At 38.5% G+C, this 25,784-nt stretch overlaps 1 protein-coding gene across 3 annotated transcripts in view; it reads right to left on the reverse strand.

The window, feature by feature from the left end:
* ccser2a (coiled-coil serine-rich protein 2a) overlaps positions 1–25,784 on the reverse strand; it is a 49,824-nt gene that overhangs the window by 8,784 nt on the left and 15,256 nt on the right. For all 3 annotated transcript variants that reach the window (XM_072390779.1, XM_072390781.1, XM_072390780.1), the window contains exons 4-9: positions 14,701–14,794; positions 11,203–11,311; positions 10,890–11,070; positions 9,332–9,391; positions 9,112–9,231; positions 5,786–5,932 (exon numbers count right to left, since the gene is read on the reverse strand). In XM_072390779.1, coding sequence (XP_072246880.1) covers positions 5,786–5,932; positions 9,112–9,231; positions 9,332–9,391; positions 10,890–11,070; positions 11,203–11,311; positions 14,701–14,794 — 711 coding nt within the window. The remainder of the gene's footprint in view (positions 1–5,785; positions 5,933–9,111; positions 9,232–9,331; positions 9,392–10,889; positions 11,071–11,202; positions 11,312–14,700; positions 14,795–25,784) is intronic.

The following is a 25,784-nucleotide window of genomic DNA, read 5'->3' on the forward strand; positions in this document are numbered from 1 at the left end:
TGACCCAACTCTGCCCAGGTTGCTTGAGTGCTTCACGGGCACCCATGACACATGATCTACTATTGTTATCTCTCCAAAAGGAGCTGTTATGCATCTTAGTTTCCTTTCTGGGAGCTAATTTTCAATACATGTGGGCACCATTAACATTAAAGTTTTGATTGTGAGAACTGTTTAGTTCATGAGTTATTGCAGTGATACTGGAAAAGAAGTGAAGCCTATGAAATTCACATTTCTAATTCTTTGAGAGCGACTTTCTTTTCGCCCACCAAGCAATGTAATTCTGAATCATTCTAAAGAAAGGCAAAGGCTGGTATACCTGAAATATCATTTACTATTTTGAGCTCACTCATTTGAATAAACTATGGTCAACTTGACTGCAGCCTTTTGATAATGTACATAATTCATATGAACTGAATGTCTTCTTCTGTTGTCGTTTCTGTTTTGTTTTTACACAAGACCCAAAAATAAAATTCTGCACTTAAAACTGGAAATTATAGAGATTTTCAATGGATTTGTAGTTTTTTTATTTATTTTTTGTATTTGTAGAAGTGAGATGCTGAGGAAAGCCAAAGGCATCTGTTCTTGTTATCGTTCAAATAGTAATGTCATAAAGCCAATATAAAATTAATATATACACACATATATAGACCGTACAATTTTCTCCCCTGGCACAATTCATGGACTTTATTCTCTCATCTGTGCCATTATGTTGTGTTATCTTAACACGAACTGTATTTTGAGGTTAAGCAATCAAGTTCCCACGCTTTTACAGAGGGAGCCAGAGTGGAGATGCTGCTGGTCCATTGTGTTATCAAAACTGTGGCAAATGCAACTTCACTCTGTGCTGTGAAGAGGGCCAACCCTCAAACAGGACTTTAATATAGAAGAGGAGGAAATAAATTCTGTTAGTCACAGAGAGAGAGCAAAGACGAGAAGTGGAAGGTTGCAACTTCCCAGCAGGTACAGCCAAGGTTATTTCAAAGCCCTCTCAGTGAGACCGCCGTAAGAGAGAGGAATGAGTTCTCCTGAACTGGATTTGTCCGTGTCTCTCCTTAAAAAACAACAACTGTTTTAGCAGGAGGCCTTGGCAGAAGCCTCCCGTTGAGGCTTCGTTTGCAGAATGGAATAGACAATGAGTACTATAAGGTTAGCTTGGAGGGCTTGTGAACAATTCTGACAGAATCTGGTAGCTTTTGTGGAACTGTGGAGCTGCTCAGCCAGTTGGATTTTTACATGTTCAATCATCGTCACCACTCAAATGAAGGACTGACGGAACATTGCACAGGCAGTGAGACAAAAAGTGGGAAATATTTAAGTTATTCTTCATATATTCCATCTATCGACTGCATGAAAACTGTTTTTTTTTCTTGCCCACAAGCACACAGGTCCTGGGTTCATTGACTGGACGCAATCGTGTCTCTGTTCTTTGCAACAAACATAACTCTTCCTAAGTAAGGTGAGATAGGGTTGTCATCCTTACTGCTGCCTTCATGACTGGACCTGTGCAGTAGGGGATAAACTATTGCTCTGGCCTTGGGGGAACAACGCTGGCAAACTCTGTAGAGCTCTTTATGTAGTAGACGAGAGTCCAGCCCTCTCAGTAAAGTGGCGATGACAACAATTGCAGTGGACATGGAATTCAGTTGAAAAATAAAACAGGTTAAAAAATCCTCTGAAAATAAATTAAATGTATCAAACTTCTTAAAAGCTGGGAACCAGATAAGTTTGCACTTCCAATTTAGTACATGAAAAAGTGCAGTGCCTTATAATTTAAAAGAATTTCAAGATCTCACTATCATTGTTGTGCCATTTTAATGTCATATTTTTTCTGAAAAGGTGTATTCAGGGTAGAACATAATGCCCTAACAACACGATGTCCCCTCTGTGCAAATATGGTTTGAAATCAGTTTGGACAGTAAACTGAAAAAGGTTATCATTAAGATTGTGCATTTGTAACACGATTTATTAGGAAACATTTATCTCCGAGTGTGTCATCTTCAAGTTTGTGAATAACAAAACAGGTCCTCCACATGGTCTTCAATAAATGTCATTTATCTGACCATCTAGAAAGGGACGGAACAGTTTTAAAGAAAAGAAATTGTACTTAAAACCACATTAGCATTGGTGGTTTTAAATGCATTCTCTCATGTTTCCCAAGATTCCTTTTAGTACACATCTTCTCTCCATAAAGCAGATGGTGAAACTGGAAAAGGCAAAACAAGAATTTAAAAGTCAAGTAAAAGTTTTTTTTTGTGATCCCACAACCATTCTATCAACAGTATTTAGATCACTGTCATGCCCCTCTCCCTGCTTGGATCCTCTAACCCACTACACAGAGCTTTATGTAGCAGACTACAGTTAATACTCAAGTTTGGCTGCCATTTCTCACTTCACTGACTTTGGCAATTAAATACTCACCTGTCCAAAATGAAGTGTGTGTATAAATAAGTGTCCCTATGTGATGGCTTGTCTGTGAAGGAGGAGAGCAGACAGAGAATGTGGGTGTAGAGATAATGTCAGGATCTGGGAGGTGAAAACTTTCAACCTGCAGCTTAATACTGATCACTCTGCCTTGTCCTTTCAATCCCAGTGCCATCAAATTGATCTAATTACAATAGAGGTAAGAAGTCAGGAAGAGTAGCAATCTCAGACATACTGGCAGGCACATAAACACAAGAAAAGAGAGAAATCACTGAAGCAAGCAAGCAAGAAAGAAAACAATGGAGAGAGCGGGAGTGATAAAAAAAAACATGAAGGGAGCTCTGAGAGGAGAAGAGGAGATGAAGAAGAGCTTGTTAAAGAGGCAGAGGGGGAGAAGGAGGCAAGCTGTAATTATCCTCTGTCTGCAACTGATGTAACGCTGCTTATTGTGTTGCCATTGTTTCACTGCGGCTGCTCATCTGCATGTTTGTTTATCTGGGTTATAAGAGAGGTCGACTCCCCGGTCCTCAGTCAGATGAAATCATTGTTCAGTCACACCGACTGTGGGTGCTCCACACTCGAGCACAAGAGGTACATGTGGTGCATCCTGCCCTCACACAACAAAATCCCAAGCAGACAAAACACAAGGCTGCAGAGTTTTCTACTGTGTTAAATCTGAAAGATCAGACCGCTCAGATTTTATTTGCTGCAAAACCAAAAAGCAGAGAAAACATTTCTGCAGCTCTGGGAGCTATTCACACAGATTATTTTTCTACAAGTGACACTTAAGTAGGTTCTAATGTGACACTTGGTATGTGACTAGTCATGACAAGCGTGACCAATATTCTGTGTATTTTCAACATTGAGAGACATACTCATTCCTTATTGTGAGGCCTTTTTCCTGAGCTTGCTGCTGGACTGAAAAATTGGATCAGAAGCAGATTAAAATGAGAAGCTAGCGCCTAAAGCAGTCGGTTAGGCTCTGTTGCCAAATTCTTCCTACAGACTGTGATAAAAGTGATTAGACGGGTTACAGCAGCCCTCAGGGAAACAGCCCACGACCCTTTTGGTTCCTGAAAAGAAAAATGGGCATGGATGGCTTCTACAAGGAAATCATTGACTGTTTAAAGAGACTATGTGTATTAAAAACTGTACACTGGAAAGTAAATACCCTTAATAAGCCATGTCAAAGAGTTATAGCCTGTGAGCTTATTTCTTTTGTTGTGTGAGTTCAAAGCACACTAAGAACTCTAAGAAATTCATGACCAATATGCTGGGAGGACACAGCAAGGGACTCCAGACCTCCCAGTGTACATTTTAACCTCTCAGCTACTATACTACATATCGACTGTAAGGCTATAAAAAGATTAAAGCTGTTGGCCTTTGACATCCACATTAATCTGAGCTTATCCTTTCAGCGTAGCATTGAAAAATACTATCGGAGGGCAACAGCTACTGTAGTGCTCTCATACAGAAGAACAGTAAATGTCAGAAGTGAAGAAAATCAACAGCAAAGGGCATTTCAAAGCATTTGAAAGATTTGTTTTCTGCTGTTGTCTGCTGGGGGAGTTGCACTACAGACAAAAACTGTAGGCGCCTGGACAAACAGATAAAAAAGGCTGGTTCTGATGTAGGCAGAAGGCTGGACCCTCTTCAGTGCTGTGAGGGAGCAACAGATGTGGAGGAAATTATATTCTGTTTTAGAGCTCAATAAACATCCCCTCCACAGCATTCTGGCAGGACAGAGGAGCAGCTGCAGTGAGGCTCATCTCACTGTGCTGCAGGACAGAGAGGTTCAGGAGGTCCTTTGTCCCAACAGCCATAAGGCTTTTTAACAGCGACTGCTGACTTTTTTCCCCTCAAATTTATTCATTTATGTATCCATTTATTATTATTATTATTATTATTATTATTATTATTATTATTATTATTATTATTATATACATCTCGTTTGTCTCTATGTGGCCCTGTGATGGACTGGCGACCTGTCCAGGGTGTACCCCGCCTTTCGCCCGATGACTGCTGGGATAGGCTCCAGCCCACCCGCTACCCGATTAACGGACTGTCGGTATAGAAAATGGATTATTATATACAATCATGGCAAATACTTTCAATCAAAAATGTTCTCTTCTTTTAAGTCATCAAAAACCGCAACAAAAGTTCCCAGCTAGGCTTTTAGTGCAACTGCATGCTCGGAAAAATAAAACGTTATTAATATAATTCATTTATCTCAACAGTGCAGTAAAACAGAGTCCAGCAAATGGTCTGTACTCTGGTGATGACACAGTAATGTAGATTGAAGGAGGGAAGAATGGATGATGTGAATGAAGCAATATCTAAAAACAGCAACATAAAGACTAGAGGCAAAAGCAGGGAAGCAATCTGAATGTGTTTTACTGCACTATTGTGCACCAGGCATTACAGGTCAAAGATAGATGCTCCCACCACAGAGATGATTCCCATCCAGTGGAGCTCTGCTTTGATGGTTGCCATGGCAACAGTTAAACCATATGTTCTTGCAGCAAGCAGGGACCTAACGTCGTTCGTGAGCTTGCTGGTTTTGTCCTTTATTTTTCACCAGTCGTCTGTATGTGATACAGCAAAATATACATTTATCAAATACGATCCAATTGAGAAAATAGCCGAGAACCTTTATGATACAATTTTTTTTAATGAATTTTCTCAGTGGAATCTCGTGACAATGCTTACATCCGCCTGCTTTGTGTGTGTCCGTGTCGCCCTTTTAGCCAAGAGCAGGTCAATTAGGAGAGTGTTTAGTAGGCATGCTGCCTGTGGCACTCCCGCTATGAAATCAATAACTGGCTGCCACACTGCATGCTATTGTAGCATGATTCCGTAAACATGGAAGACGTATCTATCAATTTTTCATCTTACTCCTGCTCTCTGCCTGCTTCATTACTCCCTTAAATCTCTCTCTGTCTTTCTCCATCACTTCAACATGAACGCCAGCCTCCATGTTCTGTGAGATCTGAGTGTTAGGAGTGGAAGACAGCGTGACAACCACACTGGCAGTCTGATAAACTGTATTCCATGGAGAGGACATGGTACAGCGATTTAACGCTCTTTCCAGTTGTGCACCACTGGAAAAGTGCACAGCAGATCACCACATTGTACACTTGCAGTTAGTCACCTGTGTGGTCCCTTGCCAATGTTTACTGCACCTGATAAATGTTTCTGAAAAATATTGTTTTGCTTGAGTCACTGGAAAAAAATGCAGCCAAACAATCACTCAAAGTAAAACTGTTGGGAGTTGGGAATGGTTTTGCATAAAGTGCTTTTTTGTGTGTGTGAACTGGGACTATATAAACAATACTGAAGTGAAATTAGTAATGTCTGGACTTACAGCATGGTTTGGTGGTCTCCAGTATGTCTGGGTAGCCTTGTCATAGTGGTGCAGTATCCGTTTGTCCATCTGTCGGTCATTTTGTCTTAGTGAGGAGGGAGCCCTCTGGTGGTGGCACTGACACCTGACCTGTCGTCCCTGATAAGGCTAGGAAGGAAGGAAGGAAGGAAGGAAGGAAGGAAGGAAGGTAAGGTAGGAACGAAGCAATGATCAAAACCAGAACAGAAAGAAAGACAGAAAAATGGCATTCATGTGATGACATGTTTTCACAATATTACAAATTCACAAACAAAAAAATAATATTGTCAATAATGAAATAAATAAGCCATTTTAACATAAAATATTTCATATTATAACATGGGGCTGTCACCTCACAGGAAGATGGTTTCAGCTCAAATCTAGCGTGGAGCCTTTCTGTGTGAGGAATAAATGCTCTCCCTGTGCATGTGCGGGTACTCTCCCAGCTTCCTCCCACAGTACAAAGTCATTCACGCTAGGTTAATTGGTGATTCTAAATTGATTAAAAGCTGAATAATAGTTATGATTATATGTTAGAACACAAAATTATTGTAGGGGACCAGAATGAACCCCTGCACATTGTCTAACTTAATGTGTTGGTTCTAAACCCTCACCAGGAAATTCATTTTCAACATCAGAAGCCATTTTAAATAGGAAGTGGCTAAGTGTAAAACCAATCCTATTCTCCAAACATCAAAGACAAATGCTCCACAGCACAGCAATCTCCATTGCATGAAACTCAAGTTACTTGCTTTAGTCCAAACAATCTTAAAATATGTTTACGAGAAATGAAAAAACATCAAGAAGGACAGAACTGCCCATGACGATATACAAGAACAGAAATTTCAAGCAGCATGTAATCTGTCTTATTTAGAATGCATGTAATCCAAATTAAATACAGTCTGGTTTGTAAGAAAAAGAAAAAGATCTCATCACAATCTAATTGTAATACTGCAGAAAATTAAACTCTATAACATGAATTTCAACCCCATCGGTTTCATCCCTCATGTTCATCCAATATTATATACAGTTCACTTGGGTTGACCTTTTTCTTACTTCAGTTTTCAGATCAATCCATTTCTGGAATGGAATATCTCAATCATCATGTAAATAGACATCAGGAAAACTTATATAGACTATTTTTTGTGAGAACAGAAACAGTCTGCTCCAACTCTGGATGAAGCAGCATCCAAAGCTGCTTCTGTCAGGTAGGCCTGACTAATCAAGTCTCAGTCTTTAATGTGTACCTTTCTTTCCAATGTTCTTTTCTCAGCCCTCAAAATACACACACTGGAGTGTCACACACAGCTCCTTTGTTGTTTTTCTCATTACTCCATAATGCTAAATTCAGCTGTTTCCCACCTCAGTCTCTGAGCAGTTGCAAACACTTCACTTCCATCTGTGTACTTAACCCTTAGCCAAAGTTAATATTGTCTTTAAACCAATTTCAGGGACAAACAGCAGCTTCAGTAGTCTCTGGCTGTGTAATTTCAGATAAACATTAACAGTAGGTCTTTACAGACCTCAAACCAATTGTTCTCCAATTACTATTAAATCACAAAGTTGACTGTAGGGTAGGTCAGCTAATTAAACTTATCTAAGCCTTATATGTTATCATATGTTTGTTAAATCCTGTCTGTAGTCCTTTTTTCTTGTTATTCTTTATTGCTGTACTTCATAGACAGTAGAGCAAGAGAGGATGTAACATCTTGTGATTTGTTCAAAGTCTGGATTTCAACAAGATGCTCTAGCACAGAGTCAGTGGAATAAGAATCACTAGTTCCATCTTATATTCTCACTACACTTTCACTCTTACAACCTCTTTACTCATTAAAGTCAGCCACAGATCTGAAAACATGTCCTGGCTTACTCTCTCCTTGCTTGTTGGGTATAAGGGTGCAACAATATTGGGCTATCTGAAGATTGTGGTGTAGGTGGGTGTTAATTCTAATTGGACGGATAGTATGCGGCTGCTAAGCTGGTGGACAGACTTTTCTTTGACATTTTGGCATTTCTCAATATGGCAGGGATTTGAATAGTGTCAACTAGGCATACATTTTTTTGGCTAACAAGGGAAAAGTGGAGGCGGAGCAAGTCAAGATGAAACAGCATGGACGTTGTTGGCACAAATAACACACTGAAGAGCATGTAGGATTACAAAAAAAATACCCATCAGAAGCTGCGTTCCCACCCACGATGAACAGTATTATAGTAGGTCTTATCTTACCACAATAAAGCTAAAGAGTGAGAACATCCATACATTATCAACCTGTCGCATGGCATTTCTGGCGTTTCACAAATTCTTCTTGTAAAATCGAATTAACATTGAATTGGTGAAAACAGTACATTAAGCAGCAGCAGACACGTTAACTGAGATCTCCAGAAAGATCTTAGATCAACGAGCTGAACTGAGAGAAGAGAAGCTACACAAAAGCAAAATGGGGACTAAATGTACATTGTATCATAAAAAAAAGACTATGTTCCCTAAACTCACAACTGCAAATAAACATTCTGGCAAGGCAACACAGAGTCACAAACACTTTCTTTAAGGGCATTTCTAATATATGTACTCACCTCAGCAAAGGGCAATATAATACAAATGGATGGTGGCGGTTCTTGTATTTTTTTGTTTGTTTGTTTTAACTTGCATTTATGGATGTGGCAATGACCTGTGCTCACTGATAAAGGTTCTCATAAGGGTTCCTGACACAATGCAGTCACTGTAAAATTGTCACAAAATCTCTTCCATTCAATGCGATTTTTAGTCTTGCCCCTGGAGCTATTTCTGGATTCTCAAAATGCTGCTATATATAATAATATCCTAAAATTATTTGCAATTTTATGTTGAGAGATATGATCTTTAAATTGTTTAACTATATCAGTGTTTCTCGATGCCTCAATTCTCAATTCAAATGATCAGCTCGTCATCAAGCTCTGCAGTGGCCTGATAAGGAGCCATTCATTTGAATCAGGTGTGGTGGAGGAGGGAAACATCGAAAACATGCAGGGCGGTGGGGGTCATGAGGACTGGAATTGAGAAACACTGAACTATATGAACACTCATGGTGAACCCCTCCCTTATTTACACTAATGAGTTAGGTGTTTTATTTAGTTGTCTATTTCATATGTTAGCTTCATGCAATTTTAAATCAAATTTGTATTAAAAAGATCTGCATATCACTGAATTGTCAATCAACATTTTACAGGGAATTTGAGCTTTAATTAAAAAAAAAATTAAGTCCAATGGTTACATTATAAGCATATTCAACATGAAATATACTGTGCAGTTCTTATCCAAACAAACTCACCATTTGTTCCCGCTGATGTTGCTGCAGCTGTTGACACTGCAAAGTGAGCTGTGCAATAGTCTGGTCTCGACTCCTCAACTCCTCTCTGAGCACCTGCACTTCTTTAATCAATGCCTCCAACTGAAAGCACACACAAAAAGTAAGCTGCAGTAATGTGGGACAATGATATATATAGCATCTCCAGTAAACACCACTATAAACCTAACGCAAAGTTTCTTACCTGTGATGCCGTGTCTTCAGACTCCTCAGAAACATCTGCTGGAGAATCGGTTTCCTCAAGCTGGAAACAAACAAAACACACACAGATGCAGAATACACAGTGAGCTGAATCAATTGCCTTAGGCATGCCTCAAGAGCAATATTTCACTACGGTGAAGGAATTTTACTCTTTTGCACATACATTCCACTGACCCTGAACTGTCAGCAACCAGTGTTATATACCGGAGTCACAGTAAGTCATTGCGCATTCAATATATTATTTTTCTAGTGAATCCAGAAAAATGCCCTCACAGTGTGAGTAAAATACGTGCATCAATTTAAGTATATTTCTATTTACATATATTCAACAAGTGAAGGTTTCATCGTTTGCTTCCACTGCTTGTTATTACAGTTAAAGAATAATCCATTAAAATTCAAATTTAAATGTCAGATGTCAGTCAAAGGCTGGAAATAGTGGGTTTTTTTTCATTGCCAGAAGTCACTAAAGTGCATTCAGTATAACTCCTACTAATGCTCAGCTGCCTAGGATAGAAATTTTATTTCACCCCTATATTCCACCTGATGCTCATAAAAGTTACATAGAATTATCCAATTAGAGGTGTTAAAAGAGGTGAGCTAGACTCATTTGTCTGACTGTTAGTGCAATGGATGAAAGATAAATTAGTATTCACCAAGAAGAGATTTGTTTTGCAGTTTATGCCTTGAGTTCAATATCATATATTCAAAAAAAAGCACACACACCTAATTAGAAAGAAAGTCAGTTTTCGGCTAAAATACAAATTCTTCCTCATGAGGCCTCAAGTTTTACCGAATTGCAGCAAATATGCTCAATATATCTCAAGGAGATATTTGTTTGGCTAAACTGAGTCAATACATTTAAGATAATTTTGTTCGATGGAATGTGCAGGGTAAAGGGCTGATATCTATACAGTTCTACAGCGGTTCAGAGTTTTTCTATACTGCAGGTTTCATGTGTTCATCTCACATTTAAGTGCAAATTTTTATAAGCTTTTAGTTTTTATTTTCTCTCTACCAGGTCATCCTATTTTTTTCCTCTCATTGGCAGAATGTATGTATAATACACTTACAGTATGTATGTAGATAAATACACATGCAAGTAAACATGTGTAAACAAATGTACGGTCATTAAGTAACAGACTGTCTCTTACCAAAAAATGTGTGAGAACATCCTTCAGTCTTTAATACATTATCAGTCAGAGCCCACTTTAGTTTAGTCAGAAAATACTTTTCATGTTGTTCATGGTGCACACCTGAACACAAAGATACAATGTGCCCCGACACACTTCAGAAGATTATTCAAACTAGCTCTCTGGCAAACTGATACAAAGCTGTGTTTAACAGAAAAAAAGAGCAGCTCAAATCTATAATCCTAACAGTAAACAGCATGCAGACAAGATCTGCCTGTTAACTGTGTATTCAGGGTGATGCATTAGAAAAATAACAAAGGACATAAGGGGCACTGAGTTCTCTCAACTCTGGTACATGCAAGAATACCATTTTCTAAACTATTCACATCACTCTGTAATTGTGGCTCAAACCTGTAATAATGTCTTGAGTCTGAGCAGCTGATTCTTAAGTAAGTTGCAATCCTGAGTCATGTGTTCCAGTGTGATTTCATCCAGCATTGGTCTGCAGTCATGTTGGCGGCCTTCGGATTGGAGGGGCCGTGAAGAGGTCCTCGAAGCTTTCAGACCTTCGTAATGTTGGAAGACATGGACCCTAAGAAAGAACCAACAGTCAAAAAGCTTCAGACAGACAGAAAACGTGGATGATATTGCCTATTTTGTGTACTATTTCTTTGACTTTTTTCTACTGTTGACTTCTTTTTAGCAACTCGCAAGCCTGACCAACCTGCCATCATTGTGGAAGTGATCTGGTCCACTCCAGCGTTGCTGTTTACGCCGCTGTCCCTGTCGACTAGCCCGCTCTGTACGCTCATTATGGGACATTCTGTTAAAGTCTGTATAAAAAAAAATGTGGAGCAACAGTAAAGCCTTCAACACATGTCAGAAACAAAGAGGCAGCAAGTGAGAGGAAAGAGCATATAAACTACTTCTGTCCTAAAATTAAATGTGATTTAAAATGTTAAGAGATATTTTCTGAAAGCAATGTAATGTAAATACAGAGAATAATACTTCTGTTGATAGTGCCATGACAAAAGATAAGAAACGTAGCATACACAAGTCAGATTTGGCTCTTCTTTGTTCTTAACCTGTAACGCATAAAAATCATGATCTGATTAAATTCATTCTCTCTTTTTTTAATCAATCGTTACCACCATCCAAAGCAAACATTTGCTCACACACAGTGACAGGCCAATTAATTTTCAAAGAGGCAATGTAAAGAGACACAGTATTTGGGGACATTCAGTAGCATAGAACTGTGAAATGAACCATGACTGCAACAAAATTGGCAACTAACACAGCATGATCCCCAGGAAATCAAAAGGGCCCTTGACTTTCTATACCCAAGACACTTGAATACTAGAATTGAAAAAAAAGGGGGAAAAGCAGAAAAAGACTGAAAGACCCAATCAACTGAATTCAGCAGTTATAGTTAAAATACTTTACCCTGCGAGTCACCACATAACGCAGTAGCACAGTCCGCTTCATATGACCCTGTTACATTCCAGGAACCTTAGGTGCTCCAGTGACTTGTTTTCAGCTCAGAAAAAGTCCTCTGAAGTAATACAAATAAAATATGTTCCAACTGCAAAAGGTCCATAAGAAACTCAGACGGACAGTGGAGAGAGACGACTCCTTGTCTGGTCAGCTGATGAGTTGTTAAAGGGCCAAAGAGAAAGTCAGCCCAGCTCGCAGCCTGCCTGGCCCTGTCTTTGTTGACAGCCTTGTTTTTCTGGGAACTCCCTAGGAACAGGAGCTGGGGAGAGAGGACTGTGGTGGTGCTGGTGTGAGAGCAACTGAGGTGACTGGTTCATGTCCAAGCAAGGAAGTCAGCAGCTGAGAGGGGGAAACTGTGGCCCCTCTCCTGTCATGGGACACTGGCAGCTGGATGAAAACACTATACGAGTCTCCCGCTATTCTCCTCTCCCCTTTCCTTCTTCCTGTTTTGTGGCAGAGTCAGGGTGTCTTTAGGAGAAACACCCTTCCGACTGCCACATCTCAGGGCCTGCCCTGTGGGCTGGGTCTAACTGGAGGCTTCAGTGTGCCTTGCTTTCACTCTGCCTCTTGTGACATTAACACTACCCATGACAGAAAGCTATAAATAAAGCTCCTACCCGAAAAGGAGTAGGAAGGGATGACAGTCCACATTCCTCTAGAGGGAACATTCCTCTCCCTCACTTCATCTTCCTTTCTCAGCAACAAGGGCATCCCTGTTTACAGACACCATACTTGCTTGAAAGTTTATGAAGTACAGTATGTCCAGCTAAGTTTCTGGTGAATGAGTAGCTAAATCATTTCTTCTGTTTTCATAAACTTAGAAAAAAACATTGTATATCAATTTGTGTAGCTGCTCCCTCCACAGAAGCCATATTACCACCATAAACGAAGCATAGAAGAAGAGTACTTTTCAGAGGGTCGACGAAGAAGAAGTATTAGTGGGATTAGCTGTTGTGGCTGCTGTTTTGTGAGAAGTTTGAGGTTATACATTTGAGGAATGTGGGGTCATTCTTATTACATAATTCCAGAACAGGAATGGCATGCGAATCAACTTCATCAAAGAAGCGTAAAGACAAAGAGAAGAAGAAAATTCGAAGTAGGCAAAGGCAAAATACAAGAACAAACGGCTTTTTCCAGATAACTGTTGATGAAACACTAAGGTCTTCGGTGTAGTACCAAAGTTGCCCATTTTCTCCTTGACAGGTAATATACAGATGGAGTCCTTTGGTAAATAGCAGGTTGATGGCATTTGAGATGGTTGCTGTCTCCAACTTGACTGCTGGATGTCATTAATTGTTAGCGACTGTTACTCTTTAACAAAAATGATTTGATCCAGAATTTTGGAAGTTTAACCACGATCTGAACAAAAATTGCAAGTAAATCTATATTTGTCCTTATCTGCTCACTTACATTTTTCCATTCATTTGGACGGCCATAAACTACCAACTGAAAGGACAAAAAACAGATCAATGTCAAATCTAAGGAATCCAAACCCATATCAAGTAGGTGATGACAACAGGCCAGTTATTTAGTGTGCTTGCCTAATTGTAATGTGAGATGAAACCTAACCTGCTCAAATGTTTACAATATCATAAAAAATTAACCTTTGGTTTGAGCAGAAAACATTTAAAGCCTTAAAAATAACTTTGCAGTTTAAAAGCTGACCATCGTGGACTTGATAAAGGTACAGTAGGTTTTAAAAGGGTAGAGCTGTGTATAAAGTGTATTCAATAAAGTGGTGTGTGCCGGTGCCCATTTTTATGCCTCTACTTGACGGCAGATTTACGTACTCGGTTCACTGCATTTTCAGGTGCTGAAGGGAGCCTTGTTTGTAAATTCAAAGAGACAGAGACATTTGCAGCAAACTAGTGCATTAAACCCATTAGAAATAAATGGTACTATGAGAGAATTGGCTTCAAGACTGACAAGGGAAAATTTACTTCCAAGAATTCATTATATTTCTTGACAGGAGAGGTCAGTCTTCAACCCCCCCCCCTCTCCCCGTCTCACCCACAACACAATATCACATGACCTCAAGAAGCCGTAATGATGTCAACACTATTATTACATGTTAATAATGTTACAGAATTACCTTTAAGACCTACAAAGAAGCTATTTTACTCCATTTTAATAAGACTGACACTTTATGACATTTGAGAAGTGAAAATGGGTGACAGAAAACTTTGATTATATAGATATAATATCTAGACAGAATGGTGTAGTGTATGAATAATAACTAAAATAAAATAAATAAGCTTTTGCAGTACTCATCCCAATATCACGCTACACTTGTCATGGGAAAGTCTGTCTTTGGACATCACACTCTTGTAGGCATCTGCTCATATAAACAAAGCCAGATAGCTGGCTGAAAATTGTTTTAAGTTAGTTTAATACACTTTTTGAAAATCTGGAGTTAGCTAAATTATCCATTAAAGAAATTTAATAGATGTTGCAGAGGCAAAATCTTCACCCAAGGAAAAACAGGATTTAATTTGTTCAAGCCTTTATATCCCATAGAAGGATTTCACAGGAAACGGAAAGGGGAGACCTTGGTAATTCATTAATTTACAATTATGATAGAAACAGTTTTGCTCGAGGTAGGCTCTCTTGCAGAAATAATGGACAACCTCCAGTCCATGAAACTTAAGTATTAGGACCTCATCCGTTTAAATCTTATATGGGATAGCTGCAAGTGCATGAAGAACTGTGTGTGAGTGTGTGTACTGACCATGCAAGCCATCCTCTGGGAGATCCACATCCAGCATGAGGTCATTATCATCTAAATCTCCAGGTCCCGAGGGCTCCAGGTTGTTCAGGATATCCTGAGAACCACCAAAATTGCAGGCAACACAAATTTCATTATACAGCATTCGATAGCATAATACATTTACTGTGACTCATTAGTCATTCAACGATTTTTGCTTCTGGGCACAGTGCTTTGCTCAAGACAAACTCCACAAAGACAAAAGTAATACATGACACACAAAAAAAGCATAAATAGAGATGCAATCTTTGCCTGCAATTAATAGAGCCTTGCACGCATATTTTTGAGTGACTTGTCATTTAATCCGGTATTTAATTGGCCATATCAATTAATTTCTTCTGTAAAGCAGTTTAAAGATGTCCCGCCCCTTTTCAACAGCACAACAAAGGATGCTGTTCTTCCATACATCAAGACAAAATTAGAACAGGCTTTCAGAAAAATATCAACCAATTATCAACCAATAACACTTTGAAAACCTAACAAAAACACTTCTCATAACAGCCTCAGAATTTGAAGCTAGTCTGACTGCTGTGCTGCCGTGTACCAAATATTTCAAAGCACACCCAAAAGCACTGAAAATAATCAATAGTTCAAAGCTTATTTTTCAAGAATTTTTTATTTTTTTTGCGCTTTACAAAACTTAATTGACAAGCTTCGACTAGAAGACACAAGCATAAAATTAGTCATTATTGAGTATCTCCCGCGTTGCACAATAACTGTCTGGTGCTCCGTGTTTCAGACTTAACAACGAAATAATAATGATGGAACTGGAAATGCTTCTGTAGTCTTTCACATGCTGCCAGCATGTGAAAAGACATGGGTGGAATGTTTGTTTCTTTTTTTGTAGTCCGTAAAGAAATCAACCCGTTTCATCTTCTGATGTCCTCTGGTCATCTTCACCATCTTCACCGTTCACCTCCACCCTGTTGCTCTCTTCCTCCTAACCTCATAACTCTGATGCATTAGTTCGATCTTAAAAGATTTTGCTAAAATGCATCTTGTTTACACATCGTCACAGGCTCAATATGTTCTAAATACTGACTTAGATTAATAGCAGTAAATACACATTTTGTGATCAGTCTAATAACTGGTTTTACCCTTTCATGGATCTCCTCATATATCCATGTGTATCCATATGGTGTTTATATAGAATATATAGATTTATTGTGCTCTGTAAACAATTAACTGCACGATATTGTCAAATTGCTTGTCATAATACCATAATTGTTGGACATATTCAAATTAGAGATGCACTGATCTATCGGCTGGTGATCAATTTCATCTGGCTCTCAGAATCCCCAGCCATGATCAGCTGATCACACAGCAAAAACAAAAACATCATCAGAGTCACACACCCTAACAAACAAACTTTAAAGTTTAACATTTTAGAAAGCACAAACAACACCATTTTTTAAATAATACGGACACACATAGTTTTCTGCGCTCAGCAGATAAAAATCATTCAGGTTCTAGTGCAGCTGGCTGTGAGTCAACACGAATCTGAGGGTCAAGTCAAACTTGACTTGAAAAATTTTAATCTGCTTAGAAAACCACAATAATTGTATCCGTAATCCAGACTGTATTTTTTCATTTAACATTTGATCCCAATTTGAGCTCCAGTGCCTGAACCTCAGCAATCCTGCAGAGGAGAATAATCCATTTCACCATGGCAGGACACCAGGTAAGTGCACTGATAAATCAATTGCACCCTGAACAGCTCCCCCAAGTCTTCACACAGTGAGGGGAATCCTTCTCTTGCACACACACGGACCTTCGATTAATTGCAGAGAGATCATAATGACAAACATCCAGGAGAGAAAGTAGTTTTTCCCCCAGTAAATGTAGAGAATGTTCAATAAAGGCAGTGTAGTCAATATAAAATTGTTAAGTTTGTCTCTATAGTCAAATCAAGCAAAAATTAAATGCAAAAAATAATGAACCAGACATCTCTGTTAAATGTCCTTACAAGACTTCTGTTGTGAAGTGGTGCAATATAGTAAGTAAGTAAATTAAACTGAACTAAATTAAATTTTGGTCTGTGTGTGGCGATAAAACATCACATCATTATTATTATTATTATTGCTGAGCTGAGTAGGAGTTATTGAAATTCCCTCTATCGTGAAGACTTTAAAAAATGTTTTTCTGAATAATGAATAATACGAATTACTTCATTTGGGGACTTTCAGATTAAACAGTGAAATCAATCAAGCTGCATCTGAACAGCCATGTTAGCTTAGTAGCTGTTGTAGCGGATTTCCCTGACACATGCCGTGCATAGTGTACAAAACCCAAAACAAATCCTGCAGCACAACTAACTCTATGCGAAGGTCCTCCACCTCAGTCTATTTCATGGCACACTCTCTCCACTCTCAACACAACATCGACCGAATCTTCAACAAATATGACTGGATCATAAACTGATCAAAACCGTCAGTGGCTAAATTTTGAGGCTAAAGCTCATCGAGTTTGCCAATGAACACTCAAACAACCCGAATAACAGACTCACAAAACTAGCCACTGTCTTCTTTGAAAGTGTTTTTTGAGTACATCTGGTAGACACTGGGTTTTTGTGTAAAGAATGTAGATTAGCACCATGTCACACAATCAGGGAAAATAGCTAAGAAGGGCAGCTCATCTTCAGTTCAATCAGAAAATTTTATAAAATATGCACACACACGTGGGTGCTCACACCAATACCTTCAAACACAAGTTTCAGCTGTAGAAAAGAGTGGGAAATCAATATGTTCCATGGGAGGAGTGTTGCATAGTCATTATTGTCCTTCACTATCATTTCGACTCACATAAAGAAGGCGGCTATATTCAACCCAGTAACTCTATCACTTTCTAACAAAATGTCTTGGGCAAACTTGCGCATAAGCTCATGATTTTTGAAGGCCACTTACTTTACAGAGAAATGTATGCTAAACTACTTCTGTATTTGTGTAAGCATGTCATTTTAAGAAAGTGAGCGCAAGTCAGAGAGCATCAAGTGGAGGCGAACAGTCAGAGTCTCAGAGAGGGTTTAATGTATTTTACAATTCTCAGTTCCAATCAATTTCATATACTTGATTTTAAATTAACCAAATGTTACTGATGACACAAACCCCTTCAATGGGTCCATTCGGTCTGTGAATGTGAAGGGTTCAATAAAAGAAGCGGGTTTGTCATCCAATCATAATCTTTCCAGCTCTGTGTTGCTAAGAAGGCAACAAAATGTGTTTAGCTCTGTGATTGGTTGGCCCTCTGTAGAGATGCAGAGTGCTAAAAAAAAAAAATAGTAAAGCAACCAGGGATCTATTAGAAATTACGATGTATTTTCCTATAAAGGCTTACTGTGTAATCACAAAATATAAGACAAGGTCCGCCTGCTGTAGGACCACAAATCACAGGCTACATGAAGGTTTTCCAGTGTATGTTTTAGCTAGAGAACAACTCCAGAGAATAGCCAGGTAGCCCATTACTCATGATGACAGCAGAAAAAGAATGGACATTGTTGCCAACTTATGAGCAATGCAGTTCTCAATGATTAACTTTTCACGAGAAGACCAACACCAAGCTGAATTTGGTGCAGAAAATCAAGGCTTTTGTGAAGCATTTCAACTCCAGTTGCTCTCCAAAATAACAGGATTACTAAAGCACAAAAGCTTTCCTCTTGGTATTGTTTGCCTCTTGGAAGTATGGGTTTTGATCCATTTAAAAAGTTTATCCAAGACAGCCTCCACCAGTGTTCAAGTAATGCTATCATTAGATGATAAGTTATAATAAATCTCATAGACCACCTTGCTGCTGTTTTTCTGATTGCTGCATCCACTCTTAAAGTTGTGTTAAAGTTTATTTGGGAAAACGGTTGTTATGCTCAATTAGTGCTTAACTTATCAAGTTCATCATGCACTTTTACCTCAAATCTATATAATATCTGTTTCTGTAATTAAAAGTTGACATGTGTTAATGAGCTGGTGTTTCAATTTAATATTAATAATAAATTAACAATCAACTGTATGTGATGACAGGTCGCCGGTGCTTGGCCTGTGCCTGCTCTCAGAAATGTAATTGAGTTGCTTGTGTGTGTTCAGCTGTTGTGCATTTTGCGATTCACCATTTGGGACCTGGGTGTACATGAAGCTTTTGTGATGGTGTGATTATTAGTCAGGGAGATTTGCATTTCCCTCAAAACCATATTTGGTTTTGGTCGCTTTTGGTAATCGCACGGTTTCTTAAAGGTGACTTTTGCTGTTGGAGAATTAAAAGTAAACAGTAGGACGGTTTTGTGTTTGCAATTGTTTTTTCTAAACCTCCGACAAAGGAACAAAGCTCTGAGGGTCAAGGTGTTGGCGCCACTGATATGCATCTCTCATGTAACATTAGTAGTCTCACTTAGGGGTATAGTTTTTCATTCTATATCTTTTGAATTACTGGTAGTTTTCATAAAACTGATCTATTTTCATGCTCCTATAGACTCTGGATGCATATCAAAACATCCAAATAATAACTGTAATAACAACACTTTTGGACAATACTCTGCATATTTTCTCTGCACCATAAATGATGTGGCTGCTGTCCCACAATTTAACGCAGGAGGTCAACGCAGGTATGCATTTTTGTGTTCTATTAAGTGTATTTCAGCTTTTTCCCCTGAATACATAAATACTTAATGACTTGAGCCGTTTGTGTTCTGCTGTTTTGCTCTGTTCACATAAATATTGCATTCAACACATTATTTTCATAACACATCATGCGTATTTGTCTCTGGCCTGCAGTTAAAGGGGAAAACAAAACTTCATGCTCTTATAATATGCACAATGTTAATTTGTTATTCATACAGAAAAAAAAAGGAGTGACTTACATTGATATGATATGTTTTGGTGCTGCTCTGGGTCTACTTAATTGTCAGCCCTTTTTCTTTGGCACAGTAAATCATAGCATACATTTGCTGGGTTAGTTCTAATTGATCATACACTACTTTTCAGTGTGTTACTGGATACTTTAAGAACACTAAAATATATAAAATCTCACTATACACATACAGTCAGCGCTAATGAATGGCAAGCTTACTATGAAGTTCTCTATATAATGAGTAGTGAGTGATTTAGGACAGCAACTAAACAACGTCAATAAATTATAAACATTTCATTCTCAGTGTCAAAGCAAATCATAAAGCAGATAATAAAAGCACAATGTGGATCCCATAGACTTTTCAGTAAAAATATCAACAACTGGATTTTCAGGCGCAGCATTTCAAGGATTAGATGCCCTCTGTATATCTGCACTGATTCCCACAAGATCCCACAAGTCTACTGAGCCGGATATGTTGCTGTTGGAACAAAGTAGTGTTTGTGTCAAGTGATCCTGACAAGCAGAGCTAAGACACACACCATACTGAATCACCTGTAAGCAATGGTGAGCAATACAGAGTAATATAGAGGGTATTCACCAACATCACTCTTCTATCTAGATTCTAGAAAAACCTTGAGCACTTGAATTGACAGCTATCTTTTAGCTGCTCAAAGCAAAGACTTGATTGACTTGAAAACTTGATTGCAGTCTGATGACATCATATGCATTGACTGTACATGGTAGAAATCGGCCATGTCTTGATTGTATTGAAAACAGTATCCTGATAGTATCCTGTAGATGTAAACTATCAATAGTAAAAGTCACCGTTTCTGTAAAGAGAAAGAGTGCAGCTTGACTTTCAAGATGTTGTTTTTGTTTTCACAGATGTAGCAATCATCATTTGCATTTAAATGATGTTTCAGAAAATACTGAGTACCAGAAAAATAACAAAGCGATTCTCCACGAAGAAACTATATTTGAACTTTTGCTTAAAAGAGAAATTCATTCCTTGAACAAATGCAATGTTCTCAAAAGTTGTAGTTTCGAAACAGCAAATTTGCTTGAAAAAAATCATTTCAGTTCATAAAACTGCAAAAGATAACAATGGCACACCAAAAGATTTCCTACTCAGTGTGAAGACTGCTGCAGTTTAATAAAGGCAAGGAAAGGATAGTGACATTCCATGTTCAGCATCAGAAACCCTGAAAGCAAATTTCAACATTCGTAAGTGAATTAGTAATGCTGTGGTACACATTTTGAGTTGAAGAAAAATAATTCTGGTGGACTCTGGCCCAATGTAACCCCCTGCGTGTAAGGATGCACCCACTGAACTGCAGAATTTCACACTTGATAAACAGGCTCTGGCTGCTCGCAGATGTGTGTGTGTATGTGTGTTGCTATAATAACAAAAAACACACAAAATAAGTCTGAGGAGCAGAGCTAACGCTCACACGTTACTGCTAGAAAAGTGGACAGCTATAAGAACTGCTCTGAAAGCCATTTCAAATAAGACCCTTTCATCATAAAGGCAGCTGTGGACAGCAAAATAAATAATTACAGCTTCTTAGTGGAAATACCAATCACAAGGGTGTAAAGCATCTCCCTGGCTGATCCAATCTAATTTCATCAAGTGGGAAAGCATAAAACAAGAGATATTTCACCAGTTCACAGAACTGAAGTTGTCTGTGTGAGCCTTCTTGGATCCCCAGCAACCCACAGGGCGAATTTAAAACACAGCGGGTGAAACGTTGTTGGGATATATAGATTTATAGATGATTAAGGGTTTAGAGAGGAGATATTTCTCATTTGAATCGTTCACATTTGTCATGGGAACACTGATACTACTAAAAATAACAATATTTTTTATTTCCGTTGTTTTGCTATGCACAGGCAAACAATCAGGGACAGACACAGGCAGTGCAAAGGAGGCCCACTGAGAGAGACTGTTAAATGAGTGATGACAGCTGTAGAAGAGCAAAACAGAGTTGGAAAACCCTTGAATCAGCAGTATGTTTAACCAAGATTGATCTTTTTTCCCATTTTGTTTGACACGAAAGATGCATGTATTGTTGACAGAATAACAATGTACTATCTGTGCCACACTGAATATCCTGTGTGTAACTGTAAAAAGGCACACATCTACTGACATAACAGAAACAACCTTGGTAACAAATAAAAAAAAAAACCTTTAAGATTTAAAACAAACAGACAGTTTCAACTCAGGAAACTCTTTGCACTTGTGGTAGAAAAGATGATCATAGTCTGCAGTGTGTACATTAAGTAATTAGCAACAGCTCTGTTCAACAAGGATGAATGTCTTTTTTTTTAATTATATATCTATCTTATTTAATATAATATTCAATGTGGTTTATTCATACGTAATATGATGCAGGCCAAGCTTCCACAAAAAAATTGAATGTTATCTGCTGATCAAACGCTTTCTACTTTTCTGTATACTGGAAGAATTGCCCAAAGAAGAATTCTCAGTGGGTTTTAGGAGTACTATACAAGCTACTCACGTACGCATGAGTGATTTATCTTGAAAGGCTATTATATCAAAAACAGAAACACAATGAGTCACTTATTCCATTGATTGATTGGGGGTGAGGGTGGGACTTTCCAGCAGTATGCTTGATGTAACTCAGTGATCTCTGTTAATCACCTGAACTGACAGTGGTTATAATGGTGTTGCTGACTGGTGGACATCCACTACCTAAAAAGTAGTTACCAGGAAATCCAGACTCAAACGAGATTCTAGTTTGAGTACAGTAATCAAGTTTCACCATTCTTATTCAATTTTTCCTCTGAAACATTTACTGTCAGCATGAACAGGCTAATGCTCTGCTGAATCTTAACAGATGCACTGTGTGGACAGCAAATCACAGCAATGCCAGGAAAGGTTAAAGTCCATATATTCATTTAATCTAATCTATTCTTTTTTTATCTAATTTTGCCTGTGAAAGCCATTTTGGATTTATCTTGCCAAGCTGCTGCCATTTTTTACCTTCATTCTACCCAGCTGCTACCAATGATGGGCTTTGAATGATATCACTGGAGGTGCACTCTGAGTTTTACCTTAAAAGGTTGCTCACTGTCAGTCAACACAACAGACAAAAGCAGGTTAGCTTTAAGCATTTACTGTAACAGCATAACTGGCAGCACTGGCAGCATGTTTGATAAATGTCTGGCTCCATAAAAGCCAAAAATTAGAGACAAGATAAATACAATAAGGATGAGAGATGGCAGCACTTCTGCAGCTTTGATAAAAGTCCAATTGGGGAAACCAAAGTATTATACAACAGCTGGAGACATTTATTTTTTTAACCCGAGACAGGAGGTGACCATAGACAGGATAAAAATGATAAGACTCCAAGAGGAGAAATTCTAAGGCAAATGAGAAACTTGACAAGGTGCATGATTAATGAAATCAGCAGACCTTCAGGCTTAATCCACACAGGTACTTTGTTGGAAACTGGATTTTCCTCTTTTTTCCTTAAATGAAAATATTATATAAAAAAAAGAAAAGACTACATTCATATTAAAACAAAAAAACTAACTTGAGGCACTGTCAAACGCTTGACAAATTAACAGGCAAGCTTTTTATGTTTTATGGAAGATTATAATGTAGATTATTATGTGCAACTCTGTCTTCCCAAACAGAGGAACTGCCTCATGGGAAGAATAGTGCACACTCTGACATTACTTGCACTAAATTTTAAGTTTTCCACATCTACACAGCAAGTCTGAAAACAGTTTCTGATTATCTTCACCCTAGAGGGAGATTTTCAAAAGGTTTGTTTTCAGTTGATAAAGGCTGTGTTTGTGTGTAGATGAAAGGCCAAATATATAGGTTTACCATATCAAATCATAACTATCATCTGCTCGACAATATTTAAACAATATTATTACTTTTCCGGCTGTTGCTAATGTATCCAGAACTGAGTCGATGTGCTCCAAACCAACACAATCATAATTCGTCATTGGTGCTGAACAAAAGTTCAATAAGTAATCTCATCAGCTCAAAAACTTTCAAAAGTTTAAGCACAGAATGTGTCCAGTTCTGCTGTTGCTGCTCATACATTGAGCTGAGGCCTAAAAAAAACATGCAGTGATTGCGAGATGTGGCCCTCAATTTCATTGCTAGTTTAGTAAAGCTGGAATTGTGCTCATCAGCATGGCAAATCACAGGAATGTCATTATAAGCTCAGGTAGCCCACTCCTTGATTTTGCACTGAGGTTTATGAATACAGACAAAGCCACAAATTAACACGGTAAAAAGACACACAAACCAGAAACACTTTCAAGCACATCGACGTTGTGCAATCTTAAGGATGCACAGTGCCTCCAAGTGGCCTGAAAAAGCAACCGCAGTCGAGATATGTGACTGAACAGGTAAGATACAAGTAAGAAACATGAAAAACAGGATTCAGATACATAAGCCATCATCGAATGACTTGTGTTTTTATGTGTCAATAAAATTGGCTCTTTTTGCAAAGAAGAAATAATTCTTGCTGCAAAGAGCATTTCATATGAAATCTTGACAGTAAGCTTAGGTGCGTCACAACTAGAACTACCATCACCTTATGCTGAATATTTCCATGGACTGCCAATCATTTTGGACAGACACTGCTTTGTGACAGGATTACATTTGTCGCTTTCTTCAGCTCATGACAGGAAACTATTTACTCAATGAACAAGGGAAGAATGGGAAGTGAGACACAGATGAAACAGATGGAGGGGAATGGCAGGAAAAAAAAAAAAGGGGTGGGGATGGAGGGAGCCCACCGCTTCCAATTACAGTAAGTGGGTTCATTTCCTCTAATCAAATAGCTCAGTTAAATATCTCAGAGGCACATTTCCCATAGAGCTAATCTTCACACATCAGCAATCAGCCACAGCATCTTTCTCTCTTTTTCTTCCCCTCTTTGTGCTTCTGCTCTTTTCCTTTTCACTCTGTGTTTCTCCTTTAACTCCTATTTACTCATCAGACCTTCCCCACTTTACAGCAAGGACTGTCTTCTTCTCTGACTGCGGATTTGCACCAAACAAAGACAAGTTACTGCATTAAATTATTTCTCCAGTGATTTCTGGGGTGCTGAACTTCACGGCACCACCCAGGAGTGTAAATGATGGTTGCTACTGATGCAGGAACAGCCTGCAGTCATACCCACAGGGGGCTCTCATTGTCTGGGTAAACAAATTAGCAGCACACTGGCAGTTTTAAGACAGAATATGATATCTAGGTTTTTTTTCCTCTCCGGTCCAGCTTCTACTCCTTTTATTAACTTATTCTAATTACAATTTTACATGATATAAAATCAAATAAAAACATTAGGCTTTGGACTGTAGTCAGTTCTAGATGGCATATCAGTAAAGTAGAATAATCTTTTTCTTGGACTAATTAAAACCCTCTGATAAATATCTAATAATGCCTTCCTGGTGTCCCTAGTGTGCTCCTGTAAATACTTGAGTAGCATTGTTATCTGAATAGTTTCGATTAGTTTAGAAGGACATTAAGATATCTTTCACCTGTTCAAATGTTGGTTTCCCACATGATGACAGTTAAATCAACCATACAACTGTGCTCAAGCATACACACTCTTAAGATTGAAGAGTGAATTATTCCTAATCAGATAGACATAGCCATGTGCATGTGCTTCTACTAATCGCAGCACTGAGCAAATACAAGCAGCCCATGCACATACACACTGTCTGCTAATTGCTTTATAGTTATTACAAGTCCATTGTTGAAAGATAAGCACATCAAACTTTCAGTGCCTTAAAGCCTGTGTCAACATCACAGAATGAAAGAAGTTAACCTACAAAGCTTGTTATATAATTTTTAATCCAGCTCATTTTAAAGGTCTTTGTGCATTCCTGAGATTAAATGCCCTGGTACAGAAATACAGAGAACCAAAGTAAGGCCAGTGATGCTGTTAACACACAGTTGGCAGGCAGGTCAGCATTTCTTTCAGGGGGAGAGAGGACTTGGAATCAAAGCAGTACTAAAAAACTCACGGCTGGAAAATCCTGACAAATTTGCTTTCAACTGTAGCCTTCACTCAGCCTTAAGTAATCAATTTTCCATTTCAAGGGACAGATTTGGAATTATTCAAAATGGGTTGATAGCCAAAGGTGCAATAAATTACTGAAGATGTAAGCGTTTTTTAAATATGTCAGAGTATGAGTAAATATTCAATTACAGAGAGAATGAA

This window comes from Leuresthes tenuis, unplaced genomic scaffold, assembly GCF_036924035.1.
Source record: "Leuresthes tenuis unplaced genomic scaffold, fLeuTen1.0.hap1 SCAF_8, whole genome shotgun sequence".
Classification (NCBI taxonomy): Eukaryota; Metazoa; Chordata; class Actinopteri; order Atheriniformes; family Atherinopsidae; genus Leuresthes; species Leuresthes tenuis.